The 22,109-nt window shown below is 42.5% G+C and overlaps 1 protein-coding gene across 1 annotated transcript in view; it reads right to left on the reverse strand.

Annotated features, from left to right (window-relative positions):
• Nucleotides 1-22,109, reverse strand: part of LOC139622189 (pleckstrin homology domain-containing family G member 1) — a 32,947-nt gene that overhangs the window by 6,249 nt on the left and 4,589 nt on the right. Inside the window, exons 2-7 of the mRNA XM_071479417.1 lie at nucleotides 15,698-16,263; nucleotides 9,716-9,816; nucleotides 8,337-8,406; nucleotides 3,303-3,349; nucleotides 1,243-1,393; nucleotides 639-770 (exon numbers count right to left, since the gene is read on the reverse strand). Coding sequence (XP_071335518.1) covers nucleotides 639-770; nucleotides 1,243-1,393; nucleotides 3,303-3,349; nucleotides 8,337-8,406; nucleotides 9,716-9,816; nucleotides 15,698-16,263 — 1,067 coding nt within the window. The remainder of the gene's footprint in view (nucleotides 1-638; nucleotides 771-1,242; nucleotides 1,394-3,302; nucleotides 3,350-8,336; nucleotides 8,407-9,715; nucleotides 9,817-15,697; nucleotides 16,264-22,109) is intronic.

Consider the following 22,109-nt stretch of genomic DNA (forward strand, 5'->3'; position numbering starts at 1 on the left):
TGAAAGCCTTTTTTTTTTTTTTACAAAGTCCAAAGTACAATGTGAGGGATCAAAGCATAAAAAGATAAACAGATAAATGTTAAAACAATAAAAACTATAGATAAATTATTGAAAAGCTGTTATAAAGTGTGAAGGAGAAGGCTAGAGGACAGTGTGTTGTGCTACTGGATAGAGGGAAGATCAGACTTGAGGCAGTAAAACAAAAAGGTGAAGTAAAAAAAAAAAACTGGACAAAAAATTATAATGAAGAGGAAAAAAACAACTAAAACTGAAAACTTCAAGTGGAGCCAATCCTCTCTCCAGACACTGAGAGTGAACGCTTCCACACACATTCCTGCATTCATCTGACCATCCTGGCTCCCAGCTGATAAAAGAAACAAGCTCCTCTTTTATGTGTCCTCCTTATGCAAGGCCATCATTAGCCCAGTGGAAAACACAGTGACTTGCGTAAGACGTGGAGGGGGATCAGAGCCTTGGCTGATTCAAACCTAGGGTTCACATAACTGTTCCATGCAACAATAAGAGAACTGGCCCCTCGAAAGGCACGAAACCGCCGTGTCTGTTTCACTGACAGGAATAATGACAGACATGGTAAAGTGCGCTGAGTGTGGACTCAAAATCGTGTGTGCTGGTCATACCTGCAACCTAACAGCGTGCTCATGTTTCCTCTTCATGTCGTTGATGTGCCAGGCCACTCTCTGCATGGTGTCTATGGCCTCCTGCACAACCTCGTACGTCTCTGTGTCCTTCTCCATGTGGTTGGCTATCTCCTGCATGGACAACAAACACATACATACACATACACACACACACACACCGCTGGGAGTTATCACTTGCACATATGTTCACACACGTCACACAAGCATGTTCATGAAAACACTTGTGGGTGAACGCCTACATACACCCATGTGTGGTTTTATGCACATAAAAACATTCATGCAGGCACCCAAATCTAAGCACATACACAGGAACATACACACTGAGCACCATATGTCTAAACATTTGGCTTCTCCAGTGGAGCTGAGCTGGAAGCTGAGTGAAACGTGCTTATTTAAAAAATTAAGCATACATTAATTTTAAATTTTGCATTGGTTTAGATAAAAACTTAAGTGTTTCCTGTCTGTGCACTTACAAGTGGGTGCCTTCGCCTGTATTTCTGTAGGTAAATTGTTTGTGAGGGATATTTTTTTTTTTTTTTTTTTTTTGTTTTGAGAGAGAGAGAGAGAGAGACGAAAGACATACGTGCAGCAGTAGATGGTACTTGAGGATCCTCTGCACTGGCTTCAGCAGGTAGGAGCCCAGGGGCAAGGAGTGTCTCAGAGATTCCTGGCGCTCGCGGAAAAACTTGGCCAACGCCTTGTTCCTCATGCACTCCGTTAGCACAGCCACCGACCTGTGGAGACAAAACACAGCGAATAAGATGTCAGAGGTGTGCAGTAAACCGTAATTTGACAGCAATGAGAAATGAGACTTTTAATGTATGTTGTGACAGACAACACCAAAAAAAGGTCATTTATAACTGGGTTGGACAGAACTCGCTGTAAAACATAAAGGGAATATCAAACGCACTCTGCTGCCAGTTTATTAGTAACACCTAGCTAAAAATATTACAGTCTATTACAGCAAATATTTGAAAGGGACAGAAAGAGGTTTTAGTATGGTGTTAGGATGACTTTTCAGCTTAGTCACTCAAATGAATTCAAATATTGCTCATTTGAATATTTCTATTCTATCTATGTGACAAATATATGCAAAACAATGCAGAAAATAATATTGTAGTCAGTGCGAAGTTGTGTATATGTATCAGTCTCGAAGGTCCAGCACCTGCGCACTTCCCTGTGCACATATACATTTTGAAATGCATGCAAAATCAGCGAATCACATATGTAAAAAATACACTTCTATGGTTTTCAGTTTGCTTGGAATTCCTTTTTTTTTTTTTTTTTTTTTTTTTGGATTCAACAGAATTTTCTAAGACATAACATTATAATACAATTCCAATCAAAGTCAGTTGATAATAATATTAAGTTATTGATCACCAAGCACTGTAACCTCAGATATCAATCTAATTGATGATTGATGCTTCGGGCTTTCATCATTTTCTCAGGCAGCATCAATCACAACCAGCAGCTTCACCAACTTCACAACCTTGTAAAACCCAAATTTACAAGTCAGTGGCGCAAGTTTTGACCTACTGGCGAAGAAAGAGCCTTTTTCATTGACAAATGGAGGCTGTGTGTGAGTGTGTGCATACACATGCAGAGCGGAAAAAGACAGAGAAAGACAGTTGTGGGTTGCCCAAAACTTGTCTCTTTCTTCTGTGTCTTTGTGTGCGCGCATGCATGTGCATGTCTGCATGTCTAAATTCCAGTGCAGCTCCACACAGGCCTCACATTGTTCTGGAGGAAACCCGACCTTAGAGCTCAGCATGACCATGATACATCTGCAGCCTCTGTGTGTGTGTGTTTGTGTGTGTCTGTCTGTCTGTCTGTCGTGTGTGACCTTGATTGGGGTCACCAGCTGTGGTGTGGATGTGGGAGAAGGTCTATCTCAAACAGCTGACAATAGCCTCTTTACACACACACACAAACACACACACACACAAAATCAGCATTCATTTAGTCATCATTAGCTTGTAAGTAATTTCTTCCCCACGTGCCTTTCTTATCATACACTGTGGGAGACAAATGGCAGCCAGAGGAGAAGGTGTGTTTGGTAGGTGCAGTATATCTTGGCATGATGAATAGCCTCACGTTTCAGCCTATTTAATCACACACACAATAGACACACTGACACACAAAAAAAAACAAACCTCCATGTTATTCCTTCCAAGCTATCCACACAGGTGTCCCACAGGACGGCACTCACACAAAGCAGAATAAAACATTAACAGCGTTAGGTATGATAAGGTGACATCTCTAATACCCCATCTGTCAGTGTGTGAGCTGTAACTCTGTCAATAGGCTGTTAAAAAAAAGAAGATGGAGGGAGGGAGAGAGGTAGAGAGACCCTGAGGCACAACAGCCAGTAGACACTTTGACTCCTGCTGAGGTGGCTGCTATAGAGCGTGTCAGTCTGTCAGGGAGGAGGAGAAAAGGTAATGCATTGATCGACATGCACAATGGAGCTATGTGAGACGCTGGGAAGACGGCATGCAGAGATGAGATCAGGATGGGATAACACTGACAATGAGAAGATGGGTTTTGTACAGTAGACTGTTGCACTGAATAAGCACTGTCTCGGGCATAAACACACACACACACACACACACACACACACACACACACACTGTGCTGTCTTACCGTGGATAGTTGGTGCAGTACTGGGTATAAATGTGGAACTCTTCACTCTGTAAAAGACAACAAGGACACATTAGTTCATGTATTCATGCATCAGGAAGTCACGGGAAGAAAAAAAAAACAAGGTGTAGTAATGTAACATGATATTTGTTGGGGTTTGTGTGCTTTAGTGGGTACGTGTAGGTGTGTAGTAAGGGATAAACACCCAAAATTAATATTTTAAACTGTTACAAGAGTTTACAGCCCTGCTACTTAAGGAACACCACTGTTACAACAATTCAGCCTGAGGGGAACATTTATAGAACTTCATGACAATCTTGCTGATATTTGTTGAGATATTTCAGACTGGACCAGAGTTGTGGACTGACAACCAACCGACCCAAATGCATTCGCATCCTTCAAGCCATTTTGCTAGCAAGGCTAAAAAGAAAAAAGCATGAACTCACCTTTACACCATGGATTACATTTTTATGATCTCAGTGAAGTGAACTGAATTGGTGAAAAAGCATAAGGATGCATCTCTGACAGCATTTTGCTTTGATTTTTGGTGGGTCTTGCTCTGTGTAGTTATACTAACACTAATTAAAGGCCCATACTAGTGTGTTTACAAGTTTTAGCTCTTCAACTACAAATCATGTGAGCCTAAAGATGCATGCTGCAAATCTACAAAGACAGCTGGATGTACCTTCCTCACATTTCAGCCATTGGCTCCCATTCATTTCAGTTTGGTGTAGCTGACTCAACATTCACAGTGAACCTGAGGTTTCATCAGTTACACAATTTTTTGCTTGTAATGCATTTTAATTGCAGATTTTAAAGTTTGCTCTATTAATGCATACTTGATGTTTACAGAGCTGGATTATACAACCAAAGCATGTTTCGAGAGTCTGCTAATACATTTTTATATCGTACGAAAATAATCTGAACCCAGTGGAAGAAAAAATATTTTAGAAATGAATGTAATATCAAGTGTGCCTTGCAGTAAATGGGCTAAAACATACAAAACCACTGGTATAGTTCTTTAAAGGTCAAGATTTACTGCCCTTTAATGCTTGTTCATCAATAGTTGTACTGTATCCGCAGTGGTTTGGTGCAGTTTTTATGACTGGCTGGTTATTTCATGTTTACTGCTCTGCACACTCTGAGCTCACAGACAAGGCATCCTCTCTCCTCCGTTCTCCGCTACTGATTGAGAGTCAACTTTGTAGCTTATGATTAGCCTGCCATCCTGGCCTTTAAGTCTCTGTTGATCCCAACATCCCTGAGCGCTTGGATTAAATATCCCCTCAGTCTTCATTGCCGCCCCTTTAATTGAGACTTTTCCCACCTTGCATGCCTCTCTGAACATCAAAGGCATCAGACGCAGCATGACTTATCAAAGCTGGAATGAAGCTCTTTCTCTCCATCTCTACATCATCCAACCTTTCTCTTGTTCGCGATTTCTGCAACACATTTTTCAAATCTTCTTTCCATCGATCTTTTGTGGAAATTCTTCTGATTCTCCTCTGTTTCATAATCTCTCCTCTTCTTCTTTCCTAAATGCTTTCCTCTTCTTCTTCTTCCCTCATCTCTCCCTCACATCTCACTCTCTTGGAGGCCTCAAGATGAACCCCTTGCTATTGCATAACGTGAAAGTCTAAATGAACTCTATTTGTGTCCATAAACACTTGGGGGTCACAGGATGCGGACAGCTATCAGGAAGCGACATCATAAACACACAGGGCAGATGACAGAGGTCTGTCCTGGTTCATAATACACACACACGCATGCATGTACAAAGCAATGTGGATGTTCACACACGTTTGCCAGCATGTGATTCATAGTAAACCTACAGTACGCATAGGCTGGATGTGTGTGAATGTTATGTTTCTTGCTTTAGGTAAATATACATTCCTATTGAAGCTGCGAACAATTCGACCTACCTACATGAACACAAACAGTGTACCCCACCAAAGTATACTGAACATAACACACACACACACACACACACACACACACACACACACACACACACACACACACACACACACACACACACACACAGACAAGCTGTCCTGATCTGTTTGCCTGAGGTGCTGCTCCATGGGAACTGTCCTAAATTGAAGAGCAGAGCTCTCCTTCTTGTCTCCAGCAGTCTGCCGCCGCAGACCAGGCCTAAACGCAACCAGATGTGCCACCATCGATTTCTGATGACACACACCAACACACACTCCTAATACACACTCTTAATATCCCTCCACACTATGAACACAAGACCACAAAATACACAAATGCTTCTATGGAACACAAATTTCACAAACTCTTTGAACCTAACCAGTAAAACCAGTAGAGCCTGAAATAACTCACATCTATAATATACCTCCCTTTTAGAAACATATACAAGCTACTTTAAATCATATAATCATCATATCCAAATGCTCCTGTGAGAGTTTTGAACTGTGTGCTGGCTCCTATACATCATGAACATGAAAAATATCCTTCTCTTGAGTATCAAGATACAAATTATATGGAAAGATTTCTACTTTTTTTGAGCTGTGGCCACTAATCACTACATATTGAAACAAAAAAAGGCCAAATTGCATCAATGTTCACTCACCATTGAAGTGATAAAGTAATAAAGCAGCAGATTTTGTTGTTGTACTGATTTTATCGAGACCAGACTGGTCACAGTGAGTCATCAGGTAGGCACTGAACCTGATAGATCACTAGGGGCAATTGTGCTCTCTCAGTCAGCATGTAGCAACCTATAAAACCTTGTGAAGGCGTACTCAACACATAGCACAGAGAGGATTTAGTTGAACAGAGAGGAACATGAGGACAGATAGCCAATTATCTGAGAGAGAGCCAGAGATTTACAATGAGATACGTCTCTTCCTCAAACACGGTGCCGGGTGGTGATTCTTGGCTGCTCCGACTAGAAAACTGTGAGCTATGAGCCTGTGCGTGTGTGTGTGAAGGTAGTGAAAGAGAGGTTTTGTGGTTGTCTGCCTCTTAGCAACAATGACTAACCTTCAGTTCAGCAGCACAAAGAACTCTGATTACTATTCTGGTTACAACCCTTTTACCAGAAGTCTGCATGTGAAATCATGAAGCCACACACACACACACACACACACACACACACACACACACACACACACACAGACAAACACTGATTCCATACTGTTCATGAAGTGCAGACACTATAATAATGTGGTGCAATCAAAAGTTATGTTGAATACAAATATATCAGGAACTTAATTTTTTTTTTTTTGGCACATTTAAAGAAATTTTCACTGCACAGGTGTGTGTGTGGGTGGCAAGACCTGGAGCAAGTTTGTTAGCACTCTTCCTGTAAAAAAAAATTTTAATGGACACCTGCAGAATGACCACTGGTCATGGTCAAGTAACGAATCTATGACATTGTGCGCCTTTACGATAACACCAAACCGCCTCTTTTCCATGTGACTGGCATTTCCTCCCCAGATTATTATTTTTTGCTAACTGTAACAGTAATAAGTCAGCACCCTGGTTTGTTTATGGATCTCAGCTAATTATGCTGAGTGGCGCTGTGGGCTGCTATAAAACTTGTCTGTCACAACAACAGCTGCTGTATTTGGTGAGTCTGTGACGCTGACTGCGACTTGTTTTTTTTATACATGGTCAGACAGTTGCTCTGTGGTATGGGGTGTAATGGTGTAATTGCAGCAGGGTAGGGAGGGAACGTAAAGTGTTTTAGAGGAAGTGCTGGAATGCAGTGCATTATCATGGGACATAATCATGCGATGATTTTATGGGGCATGGGCAGGCGAGGAGAGGGAGAAGCTAAAACACACAGGCAGGGGGACCGGTGATACTTTAAGCAGAGTTGCTGAGTCCAGCTTTTCTTGATGAAGTACTGCTATTATCCCCCCTGCAGTAAAAAAAGGTGATTACATATTTGGATGGTCCTTAAAATTCCTCCGGAGCTGTCCTTCCTCTCTGCCCTCCTCTTGCACTTAACGCTGACATTCCAACCTCCAAATAAATGCTACCAGCCTCAATACACTTAACTGACTTTATGCAGAGTCTGCATCTGATTTTGGGGTATTTATCTCAATAATCCCATATTGCCTGTTACTCATTAACTGTCCCCTGTACATCTGTGTGTGTGTGTGTGTGTGTGTGTGTGTGTGTGTCTGAACCAGCTGTTTGGACAGGTTTCAACAAGCGAGGGAAGAAGTTTGCATGTGCACAGAGAGACAGGCAGTGGTCTAAGAAGTACTCAGAATCTTTTAAAATACTGCAGTACAAGTAAAAGTCCTGCATCAAAATGTGCTTAAAGTGTCAAAAGTAACAGTATGCACTCTGCAGTGAAATGTCCCCTGGGACTGACATATTATTATAATGCATTTTATTAGATTTTTAATAGTGATGGAACAATTTGTAAGCTGCATTTTAATGTTGCAGTTGGTTGGGGGTAAAGCTAGTTTTACATATGACATATATAGAAAGGTAATGTAGTTAAGTGGTTCCCAACCAAAGGATCACAAAATAAATCTGAGGGGTTGTGAGATGATTAATGCAGAAGAAAAGAAGGAAAAAAAAGTTCATCTTAAGAAATTTCTATTGTGTTTCTTATTAAATATTCTCTAATCTTGTTCTTTTGTAAAATATAGGATTATTTTCCTTTGTTGGGCTTAAAACACTGAAATCATGTGAGAGGTTTAGAGGGGAAATGTCCTTTAGGTGGTAAGTTCTAACAACTCAGAGATTTGAGACACGACAAAGAGCCACAACCACACACTGCTTCTTTTGTAAGGGGACCTTTAACAATCCTTTGCATTCCATCTTTTGATCATGTTTTGTTTTATATAAAATCTTAATCTGAAAAGAAACTAGTAACTACTGCTGAAGTAAGATTTATACCATTCCCCTCTGGAAGGAGTGAAGTAGAAATATGAAGTAAAGTAGAACTGATATACTCAAGTAAAGTACTTTAAAAGTCTACTGTAGGAAATGTACTTTCCGTCACTAGAGACAGAGAGATGGAGGAGTGGAGGAGGTGGACATTTTTACCTTGGATACGAAGCACTCTGCGATGGCCACGGGGTCTGCGTTACACTTCTCAAGATCATGGAGAAGGTCCCTGAATTAAACACATCACGTCAGAGAAAACATGTGAATCACTGATGTGAAAATGTGCACCCATGAATTTCTACGACTTTAAAGCACGGTAAATGTGTTGTGTTTCTCTTCCTCCCTTGACACAGGGACATAAACTGCTCTCCCACCATCCATTGTTCACAACAATCGCAGTGAATTTCAGGAGTAAGAGTCACCCTGGGTACAGAAACTAGGTCTTGGGGCACTGAACAAATGAGAAACTTCCATGAATTCAAACAGGGTGCTCCTGTATATAGGTGTGTATGTGTGTAAGTACACACTGTGGAAAAAAAAATGGCCACTGTTGAAGTTATTGTTCCATGGTTGAAGCATGAGGTCACTGTGACCACTTTAAACTGCTTTTATGCTTCCTTTTACTGGCTGGTTGTGTGTGTGCGCGGCAGCTGAGAAATGAATAGGTGGGAGAAAGAGTGTGCATGTTTGTGTGTCCAGACCACCATGGCTGATGCTCAACTACCCATCTCGTCTGGATACAGCACACACACACACACACACACACATTTCAGAGCGGTGCCGGAGGAGACAAATATGCAGACGGGGACTGATTCCACACACACTCACAAAGACACACACACACACCTGACTCCCACAGCAACGCCCTTCCAAGAAATCAACAGGTGCCTCAGCTCGGTTTCGCTATTAGCTGGATATTGTTTGTTGAGCCTGTCGGTGTATTTCAGTCAGAGCTGTTTTTAGAATTTCTGGAGCAAGTCCAAGTTGAGTCTCATGTCAGTCATCAAGGTCTAAGTCAAGTTTGAAGTCCCTCTCCTCCTAAATGGAACACATCCGACCTCACAGGTATTTCACCTTTAATTTATAACAGAATACCAGATTTAAAGCCCAAGTGGGAAAAGGATTTGGTCATTGCTTTTGAAGACTATAAATGGGACTTACGATAGGCGTCACAAGCTGTAATAGTTCAGTAATAAATCCATTATTGGGGATCAATTAAAGACACGGTTAAGAGTATCAAAGGGATTGATTTACCTTGCTTGCTTTAACTCATCCTCCTTAGGAACACATGAGTATGGCCTCAGGATATTAGGCATGAGGAAGGATTTATTAAAATATTCTTTTTTGCTACAATAAATGTGTTGGGTTTTTTTTTATATTGTTCCAGGATTTGGTTCAAACAATGTCTTTGGCTCAAGTCTCGAGTGAACCAGGTCTCAGAGACCAAGCCCAGTCTGAGGTCCTCATCTTTGTGACTCAGGTCTGACTCCAGCCTGAGTCTGTAGTCACTAGTGTACTGTTCTGTGTTTATGTTGTACCTGTTAAAGTGGTAGATGTCCTGGATGTTGCCGAACAGAGAACCTTTATCCTCGGAGCTCAGCGCCAGTCGAGACTGGTTACTGATAGACTCCAAGTAGTCCTGTGCAGACAGACAGAGAGAGAGAGAAAGCAGTCACGTTAGAGCTCCAGTATACTGTATGACTGGCATTTTGATTGGCAGCAGCCTTGGCACACATGCACACACACATACGTGCACACATTTTTACAGCCTACTCACTCTGTGACTCCCACAGACTTAACCTTGGTCACTTTTAAAGCTCCCTACTCCCTTGGGCACTTGACTCCACTTTGCACCACTTTGACCAGAGAGCTTTGTGAGAAAGACTCACATTGCAAGTGCCCACACATAGTTAATCTTAACACAGCAATAAAGTATTAGTAGCTGTTTTTTTAATGTCTGTCCAGCAACTCTGAGATGATCAAGCTTAGGTCAGGCTCTGAGAAAAAGGGTTGACACAGGAGAAATTATTAACAGGCTGGCACAGACAGCGTGCGGTTGCACACTCTACTTCCCAATCCACAATATCCACTAGTAACTAGAGCTGCAAACCAAATGATTTCCCATTCTGAGAACAGAAACACAACTTTTAATATTGTTCCGGGATGTACTGCAGTCACAGCCACATAATAATGTGAACTAACTTACTGTGTTACTTTTGGAGATTCCTCATCAACAAATCTAGTACAGTTAGTACAAGCTGGAGTCATGAAGCTTAATCACGAACCAGAGCGGTCTCTTCCACTTCATTTCACTCATTTCAGCCCTCCTGATGGCGAAGGCATCATCTCTACTATCATCCTTTTTATTTCTAAGCCTAACCCTAACCCTTTTCCTGTGCTCAAAATATTAATTATTTTTTTTATTAATTATTTAGGTTGCATTAGCCAGCTTTGTAAGGAAGTGAATTTTTCTAAAGGAATATGAACACAAATTAAAACACCCTTTGTAAATATATAATTCTAATTCTTATTTGGTTTCACATGGTATAGTGAAAGTAAAAAAAGAAACTAAATGTCTCAGCCTGTCACAACATAGATAAACACTGCCCAGTAACAGTGTGTTAATGCACTGCCTGATCGCTGTTTCACTGTTTTGTGTAAACATCCTGATTAGGGGATAACGTCCCAGCTCAGCCAGACTGATGCTGGGAAACACAGGTCCAACAGGGGTACAGGGTTGAAAAACAGGTTTAAGTCTGCTCAGGCAGATTTAACTTCCAGCCTCTTATCACTGCCTCCATCGCCGCTGTTAGTGAGGAGTGCTGTGACGACTGTGTGATTAAACACCAGCCTCAGCTCTCACTCTTCCCCGCAGATAGAAAGTGAGAGGGGAGAGAGAGAGAGAGAGAGAGAGAGAGAGAGACAGACCAGCAGCTTAGGTTCTGTTCAGACCTGGCATTAATATACGTCTCAGGTGATCTGATCAAAGGTGGTGGGTTCCACTTGTGATCACTTCTCACTCTATATGCGTCTCATTGAACTGCGCGCAGCTCTACAATGAAATAACTTTTCAGCCATTTGATATAGTAAAAAATGTTTTTTGGTACATTATGAAACTGTGGTGGGACCAATTAGACTGTGGCAGAGGACGTCATCTGAGTAGGTGGTCCATACCTTCACATTGCTCGAAGAATGCAGCCACATGTGGCCCAGACCACTGAATGTGGTCTGAGTGATCAGATCCCAATTGCGTCCTCAATGTGTCTCGGGACCGTTAGAGCTGTTCACTTGTGATCGGATCACCCGAGACGGATGTCAACACCAGGCCTGAACAGGGCCTTACTTCTCTCTGTGCAGGCAGCACACTGATTACGTTTAATATTCTGCGGCACTGTCTGTGAGAACAGTAGGGCAGTTAAACTGCACTGCTATTACATCTACTGCTGCAGGCTGGGGATATTTTCTGTTGCCTTTCATTCCTGCCAGGTGCCGTTAATTTGTCATTATTGTGTTGTATAGGTTGTTTGCACTCCATAGCATATAATCACAGCCTTGAGTCAATAAAAATCTGAACCTGAATCAGAAAAACATATGTGAGACAGTGTGTCTGTCTGTCTCCTCCTTCCTACAAAGTGTCTCTTGCTCATCTGTCTCACTGACAGATGGGTTAGGCACTGATAGTATCTGTTCCCGCAGGCGGCTAAAAGTTGCCAACCCAAAACACAGTTACACGTGAAGATCACTTGAAACACCGATGCACAAACACTCGCAAATGATCGCAACCGTTAATGCAGCTGTATTTAAACCTTCGACCCAGAGCAGGTATGGGATTGGAGTTCAGCCGTAGGAAGTGTCCCGGCGGCGGCACAGTAACAGTTTTCAAACCAGACCACGGTGTATAACTGGGCAGGGCAGGCATTACACCTACAAAGTACCAGGCTGCCCTCAACATGCACAAACACACTCCCTCTGATCACTTCAGCACACACAACACTTCCCCGCTCACCCTGTTTAGTCTGTTGCCTAATTTCCAGTCTGCTGCTGTGGTTTCGCTTCCATGTTAACGTTTTATGTATATAGCTGTTATCATCACGATTATTATGTTAGCTGAGCCTGAGCAGCAGTCCATTAAACTGTTTGGTTAGGCAAAGTGAAGGATATAAAAACAGAAAGATAAAATGATCTCAGCTGGAACAAGGAGTGGAGGGTTGATGCAAACATGAAGTGAGTAACAGCCATCCTGGATGTTTAGGGTTTTAAGAGCTTTAGGCCAAGGTTTTGGTTTTGAGGATGTGAGTTACAGAATAAGTCCTGGGAATAAATCCTGCTCACGGGCAGGTTGGTGGTTATGTGAGGGGTCATGTCAGGAGGTCATGTTTAGATTTTGTTGACTATAGTAGGTTATGTGTAAGGTGATGCTTTATTAGCCACGGGTCACAGATCTGACCTGGCCTGACCCGTTCACTCATCACCCTCAGCCAAAGCCTCACTGATCTCAACAATGGCCAGTGCTCAGGTCCACACACACACACACACACACACACACACACACACACACACACACACACACACACACACACACACACACACACCTTAACACTCCCTGCAGTATCAGACATAACATGTACAAACTTGATGCTTTCTGTTAACTATTAACCTCCTCGAGTACACACTCCTCTCCTACACACCAAACACATCCCTCACTCACAGTAGGAAGTCACTCCTCCAGACAATGCCGACTGCAAACACTCAGATCTCATTACTTTGAACTTTTATGACGGCCGAATGATATTCCCAGTTTATTTCCAAATTCCTGGTCAGCTTCAAATGGCCTGGCAGCGTGTTCCAAGTCTCAGAGTGGAAAAAAGGGCAGAGGAGAGGAAAAGGAGGGAGAAAAAAGATCAGAGCTTTGGCTCTGAGGCTGTTTGTGGATGAAGGATCAGCCTCATTACATGCACTGATCGAGCCAGGGGAGTGATCGCACAGGACTAACAAACAGCCGTTCTTGCACAGAGATGCACGGCGTCGTTGAGAGCTCAGTGCAAATCGACACATGCAAATGAGGACGACATCTATTACCACCTATTTGACAACACATGCACCTCTAGAAAAAAAAACACAATGAGAAAAGACAACCAAATACAAACGCCCTGCAAATTGTGCAGAACGAAGTGTGCTTGCTCATTATTTTTAAGTGTCCCCCAAAAACGTGTTGTTTTGTAACTCATCTTTATTGTACTTCTTTTCTATTTTTGCAGCACTTCTCTGTATTTGGTTGGAATTTTCACTTTTTTTTTCTAAACGTGAACGTGTTGTCAAATGTTTGAAGATGTTGTCTTCACTTGCTCGTCTTTTTCTTTCTCATGTTGCACAGCTTTCAGGGCCCCCGTAGAAATGCATTCATATTTGGACCAACTGACGAAGCGCCCGATGCTTTCACATGTACTCCAAGTGATCTAAATCAACACATACAGTGCACACATGAGCTGGCAGAGTAGGAGTGCATGTGGACCACACCACTGCCGCTGACAGATGAAACACAGGTGAGCCCAGGAGAGTCTGGGTAAATATTTGTGTTAAGGCTGCCACACCCTCTCCCACTGCAGGAAGCAGCATGGGCAAAAGGATTACTGAAGCAGGGGCTGCAGGACCAGCTCACATAGGACAGTGCTGGTAATAGATGGGTCGATGCTGCTCTTGTGCTGTCCAGTGGCTTTAGTCTTCACAGCTCTAAAGGTAAACTGTCATGTTAAAAGCTCTATTCATACAGACAGAATCAGTGCAATCCATCCTCTGTGCACTCACTGGAACTGTCATTAAAAGGGCGAAGAAAGGCTAAATGCATGTGCCTTTTCCAAAGTGCCGGTGAAGAATTAGCTGTCCTGCCATCTAATTGAGGTTGTCCAGGGCTGGGTGGTCTGATTCACTAATGGCAGTCGGTGATCTGCAGAGGAGAGGGTTATTAAGTACAACTCCTAAGCTCTGTTCAGTGTTTTCCTAACCTACTTGGACACTGTTATCTCAGGGCTAAATCCCTCTTTCTACCTTCCTCTCTCTCGCTCTCTCCCCTTTCCTCACCTCTTACGGGGGGGGGGGGGGGGGGAGCAGGAGAGGGTGGGACATCAATCAGGGGTGACAGGCCAAAAGCACAAAGCCTAAACCTCACTCCCTTTACTTATCCTGCCTCTTGGGAATAGAAGTTTCCTGCTTTTTTTCCCCTTATGAACCTTTTAACCCTAAATAATAAACACATACACATACCAACACACACACGGTGGCTCATGAACCAATTGCCTATAGCAGGGAAGGAAATGCTGTTTGAGGAGAAACATATGGGAAATTGTGGGCAAAGCTCCAACACATGTCTGTTCATACACACGTGCAAACCACAACAATTCCCACACAAACATTTAGTCATTTCATGCCACAAGCAATTCAAATTTAGCTGCAGGACACAAATGCAAAACACACATCTCATGTGTGTTGCACATTTTAGTGCACACTATACACATTTTACGTTTCACAGAGAACCAAAAAGAGCTGAATGAAAAAAACAAGGAGGAAGGGAGAAAGGAGAGCAACCTTTGATTCAAACCACTACACCCACTCTTTAACAAAGCCACTAAAGCACTGACTAGAGGCAATGTGTATCCTCGCAGTTCAAAGCCAACCTCACAAAAAGAGTGTATTTGTCTGAGTGTGTGTGCATACAGTATGTGTGTGTGCTTTAAAAAGTTTTGAATGTGCGCCTGCAGCACAAAAGACACCGGTATCGTGTAACTCGGCCAAACCCCGCCTGCAAACGCAGGTGACCTTATTGTATTGAAGGTTCCAAGCAGGTAACGAGCTGTGTGCATCACGTGTGTACGCAAAACCACAAAAGCCTAAAGGATGTGTGTTATCTGATGAATTAAAGCCCCATGTTCCTCCTGAAAAGACCAAGGTCAAGCAGGCGCTGGACTGCAACACATTTATGACGTCCCACTGCAGCTAAACTAGGTCAGCTGGGAAACATTTAGGTTTAGCCTGAGAAAGATGATTTGATTGATGTTTATTAAATTCAAACAGTGGTTCCCAACCTGGGGGTCACAAGATAAGTCTTAGAGTCCGAGATGTCATTAACAGGGACAGATACTTTTCTACTACTTTCTACTTTCTCTTTCAAGTATCTTCAATACTTTTGTCTCAGGTCTCTTAAAATCATTCAGATAAAATAAGAAAAACAAGTTAAAAAAAAAGCTTTTGTTTGGACCTGTGCAACCAGTGGAGAGGGCTGAGTTTGTTTTAAGGGATCATGAGCCACAAAGGTTGGGAACCACTGATTAAAAGTCCCATTTGGAGCTCATATAACCTGCAAAACCACAAATTTGTTCAAGACCTTCCTCAAAATGTGATGTTCTGCCAGATATGCTAATGTACCTTTGATGTCCCTCCAACATGTAGGATCCTTCTGCTTCTAATTTCTTACACAGGTTGTGTTCAATAACCAAGTTATGTTAGTATGTTTTTTTTTTCCTTACCTCTACAATGCTTCGCAGGTCCTGGACATATGTTCTCTCTGTGTCCAGTATCTCCTGCACCACTCGGTCCACATATGTCCTAGGTCCCTGACCCGTCCGCTCACCTCCCTCTGGACTCAGCTCAGGCTCTGAATGTTCTGTCGGAGTCTGTTCACTGCCCTGTTTCCCCTGCCCCCTCCCTGTGTCCATCCCTCTATCATTTCTGTCCTCTTCCTCCCCACATCCCAGCTGCCGGGCCGGGACCAGTTCCAACCGAATCGCCCCGGAGTCCCGGTCTGAGGTCACCGGGTTACAGTGAGGGGCAGGGACAAGGGTGGAGCGGCTGCCCAGCGAACAGTGACTGTCCCGGGAGGAGGCGGACGACGAGGTGGAGCTGTAGCTGATCGGCCTTTCGGCGCTGTCGGGAGAGGAGTCCATGCTGAGGGCGGAGCAGTAGCGTGAGGAGGCGTGGCGGAAGGCCGGGTTGCGGAGGCAGCGGGCCGGGATGTCAACGGAGCTCAGGACAGAGCCGGAGTCCGGGACTTCAGGAAGAGGAGGCAATGCATCAGGCAGGTAGTTATAATCATCTAGAGAGAAAACGAGAGAAAGACATAGATTGTTGTTAATCAGATTTGGTCCAAATATGTCGGTAATGTTTCTGTCTCTTTCAGCTCTAAGCTCTAGTCCTGTTGGATTTCTAAGGCTGTTTCAGACTAACAATGACACAACGTCCAAAAAAAGGTTAATCACCACTGAACTAGGCACCAAACTGAGAATGGTGTCTCGCTAGTAACTTTTTAATATTTTAACTTGAAAACGTACAGATGTACTATCCAGACGCACATGGGTGGAAACTGCCACACCCAATGCACCAGTGCCTTGTTTAGCCAAACTACTATTGCTGGTCTAAACAAAGCAGCTTAAACAACTGCTCTGCCTATATATGGTTATCGTATTAATCGTGATGCCTTGGTATAATTACTGCAAACAAAGACCACAGTCTAGACAATCAGCAGTGTCCTCCTAGTGTTTCTACATAAAAGGCTGCATATACAATACATGCTGTTGCTGTTTGTAGCAATGGTGTTGCTACTTATTTTGGGGCTTTCACCATCAACCTTTGCAAGAAACTATCAAAGTTTTAGCTTTGTTTGGACTAGAACATTCCCTATTTTTAATCGACCTTCATACCATACTGCAATCTGCACGAACAAGACAAGTCAAAACAGTTTAATTTCATTAATACGGCCCAAGCCATGGCTTGTCTCTGAAAACTTCACAATCCTTGCAGCATATGACATCCTCTGACCTTTAAACCATGATTCAGAGTAGTAAAACAAAAGCTTTAACAGGAAATCAGGTGGGTGAAACCACAGACAGAGTAACAGGGGAAGTAGCAGTGGTGGAATTATAATATGGAGTACAAATATCAGTATGCAAAATGTAAAATTAAATAAACATCTGTTGAATATATGTTGACGGATTTTAGAAAAAGTGTCAAATCTAATTGGGTTAGAGTAATAATTTAGTTCCCAAAATGTCGACATGATTTATTGATGCTAGAAAGTGGCACATGGAGCTGTTAAAATTCAAATTAGATTCACACATTCAACAGGCACTGACTCTGTATTTTCAAACTAAGTGTTAAAAAGAGTCACTGTATGTAACTTCTAACACTTACAATAACACTCTCATATTCTTACAGCCCATCTGTTTAGCAACGCAATTCCTGACATTCCTGCTGACCACAGTCGGACTGACCACCCGCCATATGAAGAGCACTGGCTCTCACATACTTGTCCTCAGTTCCACCCAAACGTTTCATATACAAGGAGCCGGCAATAACCACCACACTGTGTGAGAAACACACACACAAACACAAGAAACAGAAACTTTTGGTTTCTAATTTATTTGGGTGAATGGATAAGCATTTTTTCCGGTAAAACAGAGAAAGACAGTGAGCTTAATGACAGGATTAATCGTGTAACACTGAGAACACTCCACTCTGAGGCAATGAATGAAAGCCCTATTTCCATGGAAGACACACAAGTTTGTGTGTTTGTGTGTGTGCAACTACAGGGGTCTATTTGGCGTCAAGCTGGTGCCAAACTGGCTCACAACCTTGTGTCTGTGGAGAGATCCGTTAAGATATGATTACCGGCTCCCAAGGCCCCACAGTCAGGCCAGCTGAAGTGAAACCACACATGCAGCGTATCAGACAGAAGCTTTCCAAGTTTCCCTCAACGTTTGCCAAGGTCTCGCTTCATACAAAGGCCAGCTTTGACGGGAAGAACAGGGAGCAAATAAACACAGCCAACAGGCAGGGGAAGGACAAGATGAGAGAGCCTCATTCCAGCTCTTTATAATCAAAGTTCTCTATAGCAGTGACCCGGCAGCTCTAGTGTTGTGGCAACACTGAGCCCCAATGCCCTATAGGACAGTGTCGCTCTCTCGCTGCCAGCAGCACCGGCTCACCCTAAACCCGTCTCGCTTCAAAGCACCAGAGATCACAGGCTCACGTTCAAAAACACGAAACGTGAAACTGAGAACAAGCTCAAAGAATCCTGGTACATACCCGCTCTCTCACCTTTCAAATAGGTACCTTGGAGGTCTTTTTGCTACGGTGACACCTCTTTTGAGGGCACTTTAGCAGCAGGCATGCTTGTTAGACTGGTCTGTGATGAGAAGATCACAGGTTTGATTGTGACAACAAGTTCATCGTTACCAAGCTGAACCGACATGTTTCTCCTGTGAGTGTGTATTTATAAGTTCAGATTCTCTGGGCTGAAAAAGCAACAATAGATCATTTAGACCTGTGAATCTAGCCAGTTGCTGATTGTTAAAGGAATAGGTGGTTCATTCTGGGTGATAAGCTCATTCTCTTCCTTGCCAAGACTTGAAAAGATAGGTACCAGTCCCATGTCTGTTTGTTAAGTATGGAGCTAATTAGCTTAGCATAAGTATGGGGAGCAAAGGGAAACCAGTTTGGCTGGTCCTGTCAAAAATACACAATACTTTTTAGTCCTGTTTTGGTCTCCATCAAGCGGTGAGGGAAATATCTCTTTAGCTGCTAAATGCTCCACTTTTTTAGCTAATTGGTTGCTTAATTGCCAAGCACCAAATAACAGACAAGTAGCTCAGTTCATCAGAACTTTTTAGCTTAAAACAGCTGCCTGTTGCATGTGGAAAGAAGCTTTAATGTTTGTAAAGCTGAAGGAACTGCAAAGTTCAATGATTCCTTGTGGTGTGTGTCCCTACCTTTCACATTACAGATAATCATTTGAGCCATTGTTAATGCAAAAAATTGTGATTAGTGCAGCTTTAAGTCCAAAAATCACATATAACACTTTAAAAGATACAGGCTGTCAAGTCTGTTCCTCATCACTGAACTGTTACAAACGGTTTTTTTTGGAGAATTTTGAAATGAAGTAAAATTCCTTGTTGAACTGGAAACTCAAGTGTTTTGAAATCCAACCCAGAAAAACAGCAATGAGGGAAGATTCGGATGCTCTGAATCACCGCTTTCGTTAGTTTTAATTTTTCTCTGCTGGCGTGCCAAGAAAAGCAGGAAGGAATTGGAGCGTCCAAAAACTGAAGTGGCATGAAACCTTATTTTCCTCAGACAAGATTGGCACTGATTCACCGTGCATGTGTGTCTATGTGCGTCCGTGTCCGTCCAAATGCTTGCACTCCTCAGTCTGACCCACTTTTTAACAATTACAGATCTGAAAGGAGAAAGAATCTGGTGGGTGAAAACAACTCACATACACACGCACACATAAACCAACAGCCTTGGCTTTTCGATAAGCAGCATGCTGCTTTGAAGTTACCATACACAATGCACAAAGGGTTATATTATATGACACACCATGACATTAATGGGTAACTGACCATTTTCTTTGCACTTTGACTAATCCATGATATATCTTTCCTTATCACAGAAGGTGATGTATGTAAATCTATGGTGTATGCATGTTTCACACAAAATGCATTAGGTTTATCGCTCCCCAAAGATAATGCTATCGAGCTAATAACTTAATGGTCCTCACACCACCTATTGCAGCTAGATATGGGCAGGCAGACTGTGCGCACGTGCAACCTGCGCACACAGACAGATACACACACACATACACACAAGGAAAGCAAATATGGAGAAACTTTGTTTCTGTTTGCAGTGAAACCCAAACATCATGGAGAGAGATTGCTCCATCTTGTGTTTGCCCAACCCCTCCTTCCCACCTTCCAGCTTCATGTTTGGGGCACATCGTGGCCGTTTCCAGGGTGAACTGGCTTTTGTATACACACTCATACACGCACACACACGCACACACGCACACACACACACACACACACACACACACACACACACACACACACACACACACACACACACAGACAACCTGCACCCTCTCCTCCTCAACACACACAAACACACACAACAAGAGAGAACGAAGATGGCTGGGCTGTAGTTACCTCCTGTCCAGATTATGTTCAACCTGATCCTTGTAAATGATCTGTAATTACGGTCCTAAGCATGGAGGCTAGGACTGTTTCTCCTCTGTCTGTGTTTGTGTGTCTGTGCATGTGAGGATTAGGATAGTGTGTAAGGGCTACGTTTCCTGCCAGACTAGAGAGAGTGAGAGAGAGGGTGAATCAGCGACTGCCTGTGCAACCTGTCTTCAATCTCTGGCTTTCATTTAACTTGAAAATAAAAGCCCCAAAGAGCCGCGGCTGCTTTACTATTCAGCCAAGTTTAATATGTTGAACATCAGGTCCGTCTGGAAGGCAAACAGAGAGAACCAGGTGTAACCAGAATGAGTACTGAGCAGACAATAAACATAGAGGTTTTACTCTTTAGAAAAATGCAGCAGCAACAACGAGTAAACACAACTACTCTGCTTCGTTTTTAGATCAAAAAACACCTGTAAATGTCTTTATTTTGATTATTTGAAAAAAGGGATTTAAAAAAATACATATTAAATAATCTGAGTAGGAAGATTCCATTTAAAATACAAAGTACACTTAAATAGTCAAATAGTTTGGGGGACTCTGGCAGATATTCAGCAGCTCATCTGGATTGTATCTACATTCTTCCCTTCACTTTCGTTTAAGGGATGCATTTTTAGGGATGAAGTCAACCTCATTTACGATAAACTTCACTAATCCTCTAGCACCGGGAAACAAAACTATTTTACACAGGAACATAAAAACTGTGAAAATTGCTAAGACTGAAGACACAAAGACACACAAAGTTGTTGTGGTATTGTAAATGTTCAATTTTCAATCTGCTGTGATACAGTCGAAAGCTCAAGAACAGCTCTTAAATGGTCCTTGTGGTATTACTTTTTGTATATTGTACTTTTCTACACTTACTTTCTCATAATTAAAATTCATTTGAACTCCCCTATTAATTGGTAAAACATCAATAAATTAACAAATACTTGTCTACTTTATGTCAAAGAGGATTAAACTTAACATCATAGCACCATGTCTATTCAATGCGTTAACGGTAGCTTAATCAAAATCTATAAATCTATTTTCTGACCATTTAACCATTTAATGGCCACTACAATACACACACAGATGACATGAATACCACATCACAGCATTATAAAATGTCAAGGGTAAACAATTCAGCAATAAGAAATTCTTGACATATCAAATTTGGCTGTGCATGAGGTGGTGACACATATACATACGTGACAACCTGCTACAAGTGAGACCTGATCACTTCCCTTCATCGGTACAGTGAGTTCCACATGTTGCCTAAAGCTTCTCCACCAGTCCAGCCAGGTTTAATGAGTCACGCTGCACTTAACTTCTCCAGTTCAGTTGCACACTTTATGGTCTTTGTCCTGGAGTGGTCAGCAAACAGCTGTGAGCACCCTCGTCTCTTTACGGCCCTGATGGTCCTCACAAGCAGCTCAGACAGCACAAACAGCTCGCTGAGTGCTTTGTAATGGGCGTGTGAACATCCAATGTAGACAATTTAGACCATAAACCAGCTCAAAATATTTCAAAGTATTATGTCATATGCAGATGCTGGGTAGTGAGCAGCTGCAAAAAATCTCTGTCTATTTTAAGCTACATGGCATCCCTAATCATTGGGTTTAAAACACAAGTAATAAACTGACAATGTGCAGTATGTTGGGTCCAACAACGGAGCCTACACGCGACTTCCAGGGAGTATCCCTCTGTAATAAAACACCCAGGAATATCAAAGAGGAGATTTCAAACTGAAAGGACTGTAACTTTGGAAAATACCCACTTGGTTTGGCTATCTCTGAAGGCCTACATTAGATCTGGCTGAACTTTGGAAGGCATTCTTACACACAGCAAGGACTGTGCAAGAGTGGGAACAGTTCAGTGCCAGTATGGAAACCTAAGAGTGATTACACTGACCAATAAAAGGGACAGCAGATGTGCACGTACA

Source organism: Trachinotus anak, unplaced genomic scaffold, assembly GCF_046630095.1.
Source record: "Trachinotus anak isolate AG129_WGS33_773 ecotype Australia unplaced genomic scaffold, CSIRO_AGI_Tana_v1 ptg000005l, whole genome shotgun sequence".
Classification (NCBI taxonomy): domain Eukaryota; kingdom Metazoa; phylum Chordata; class Actinopteri; order Carangiformes; family Carangidae; genus Trachinotus; species Trachinotus anak.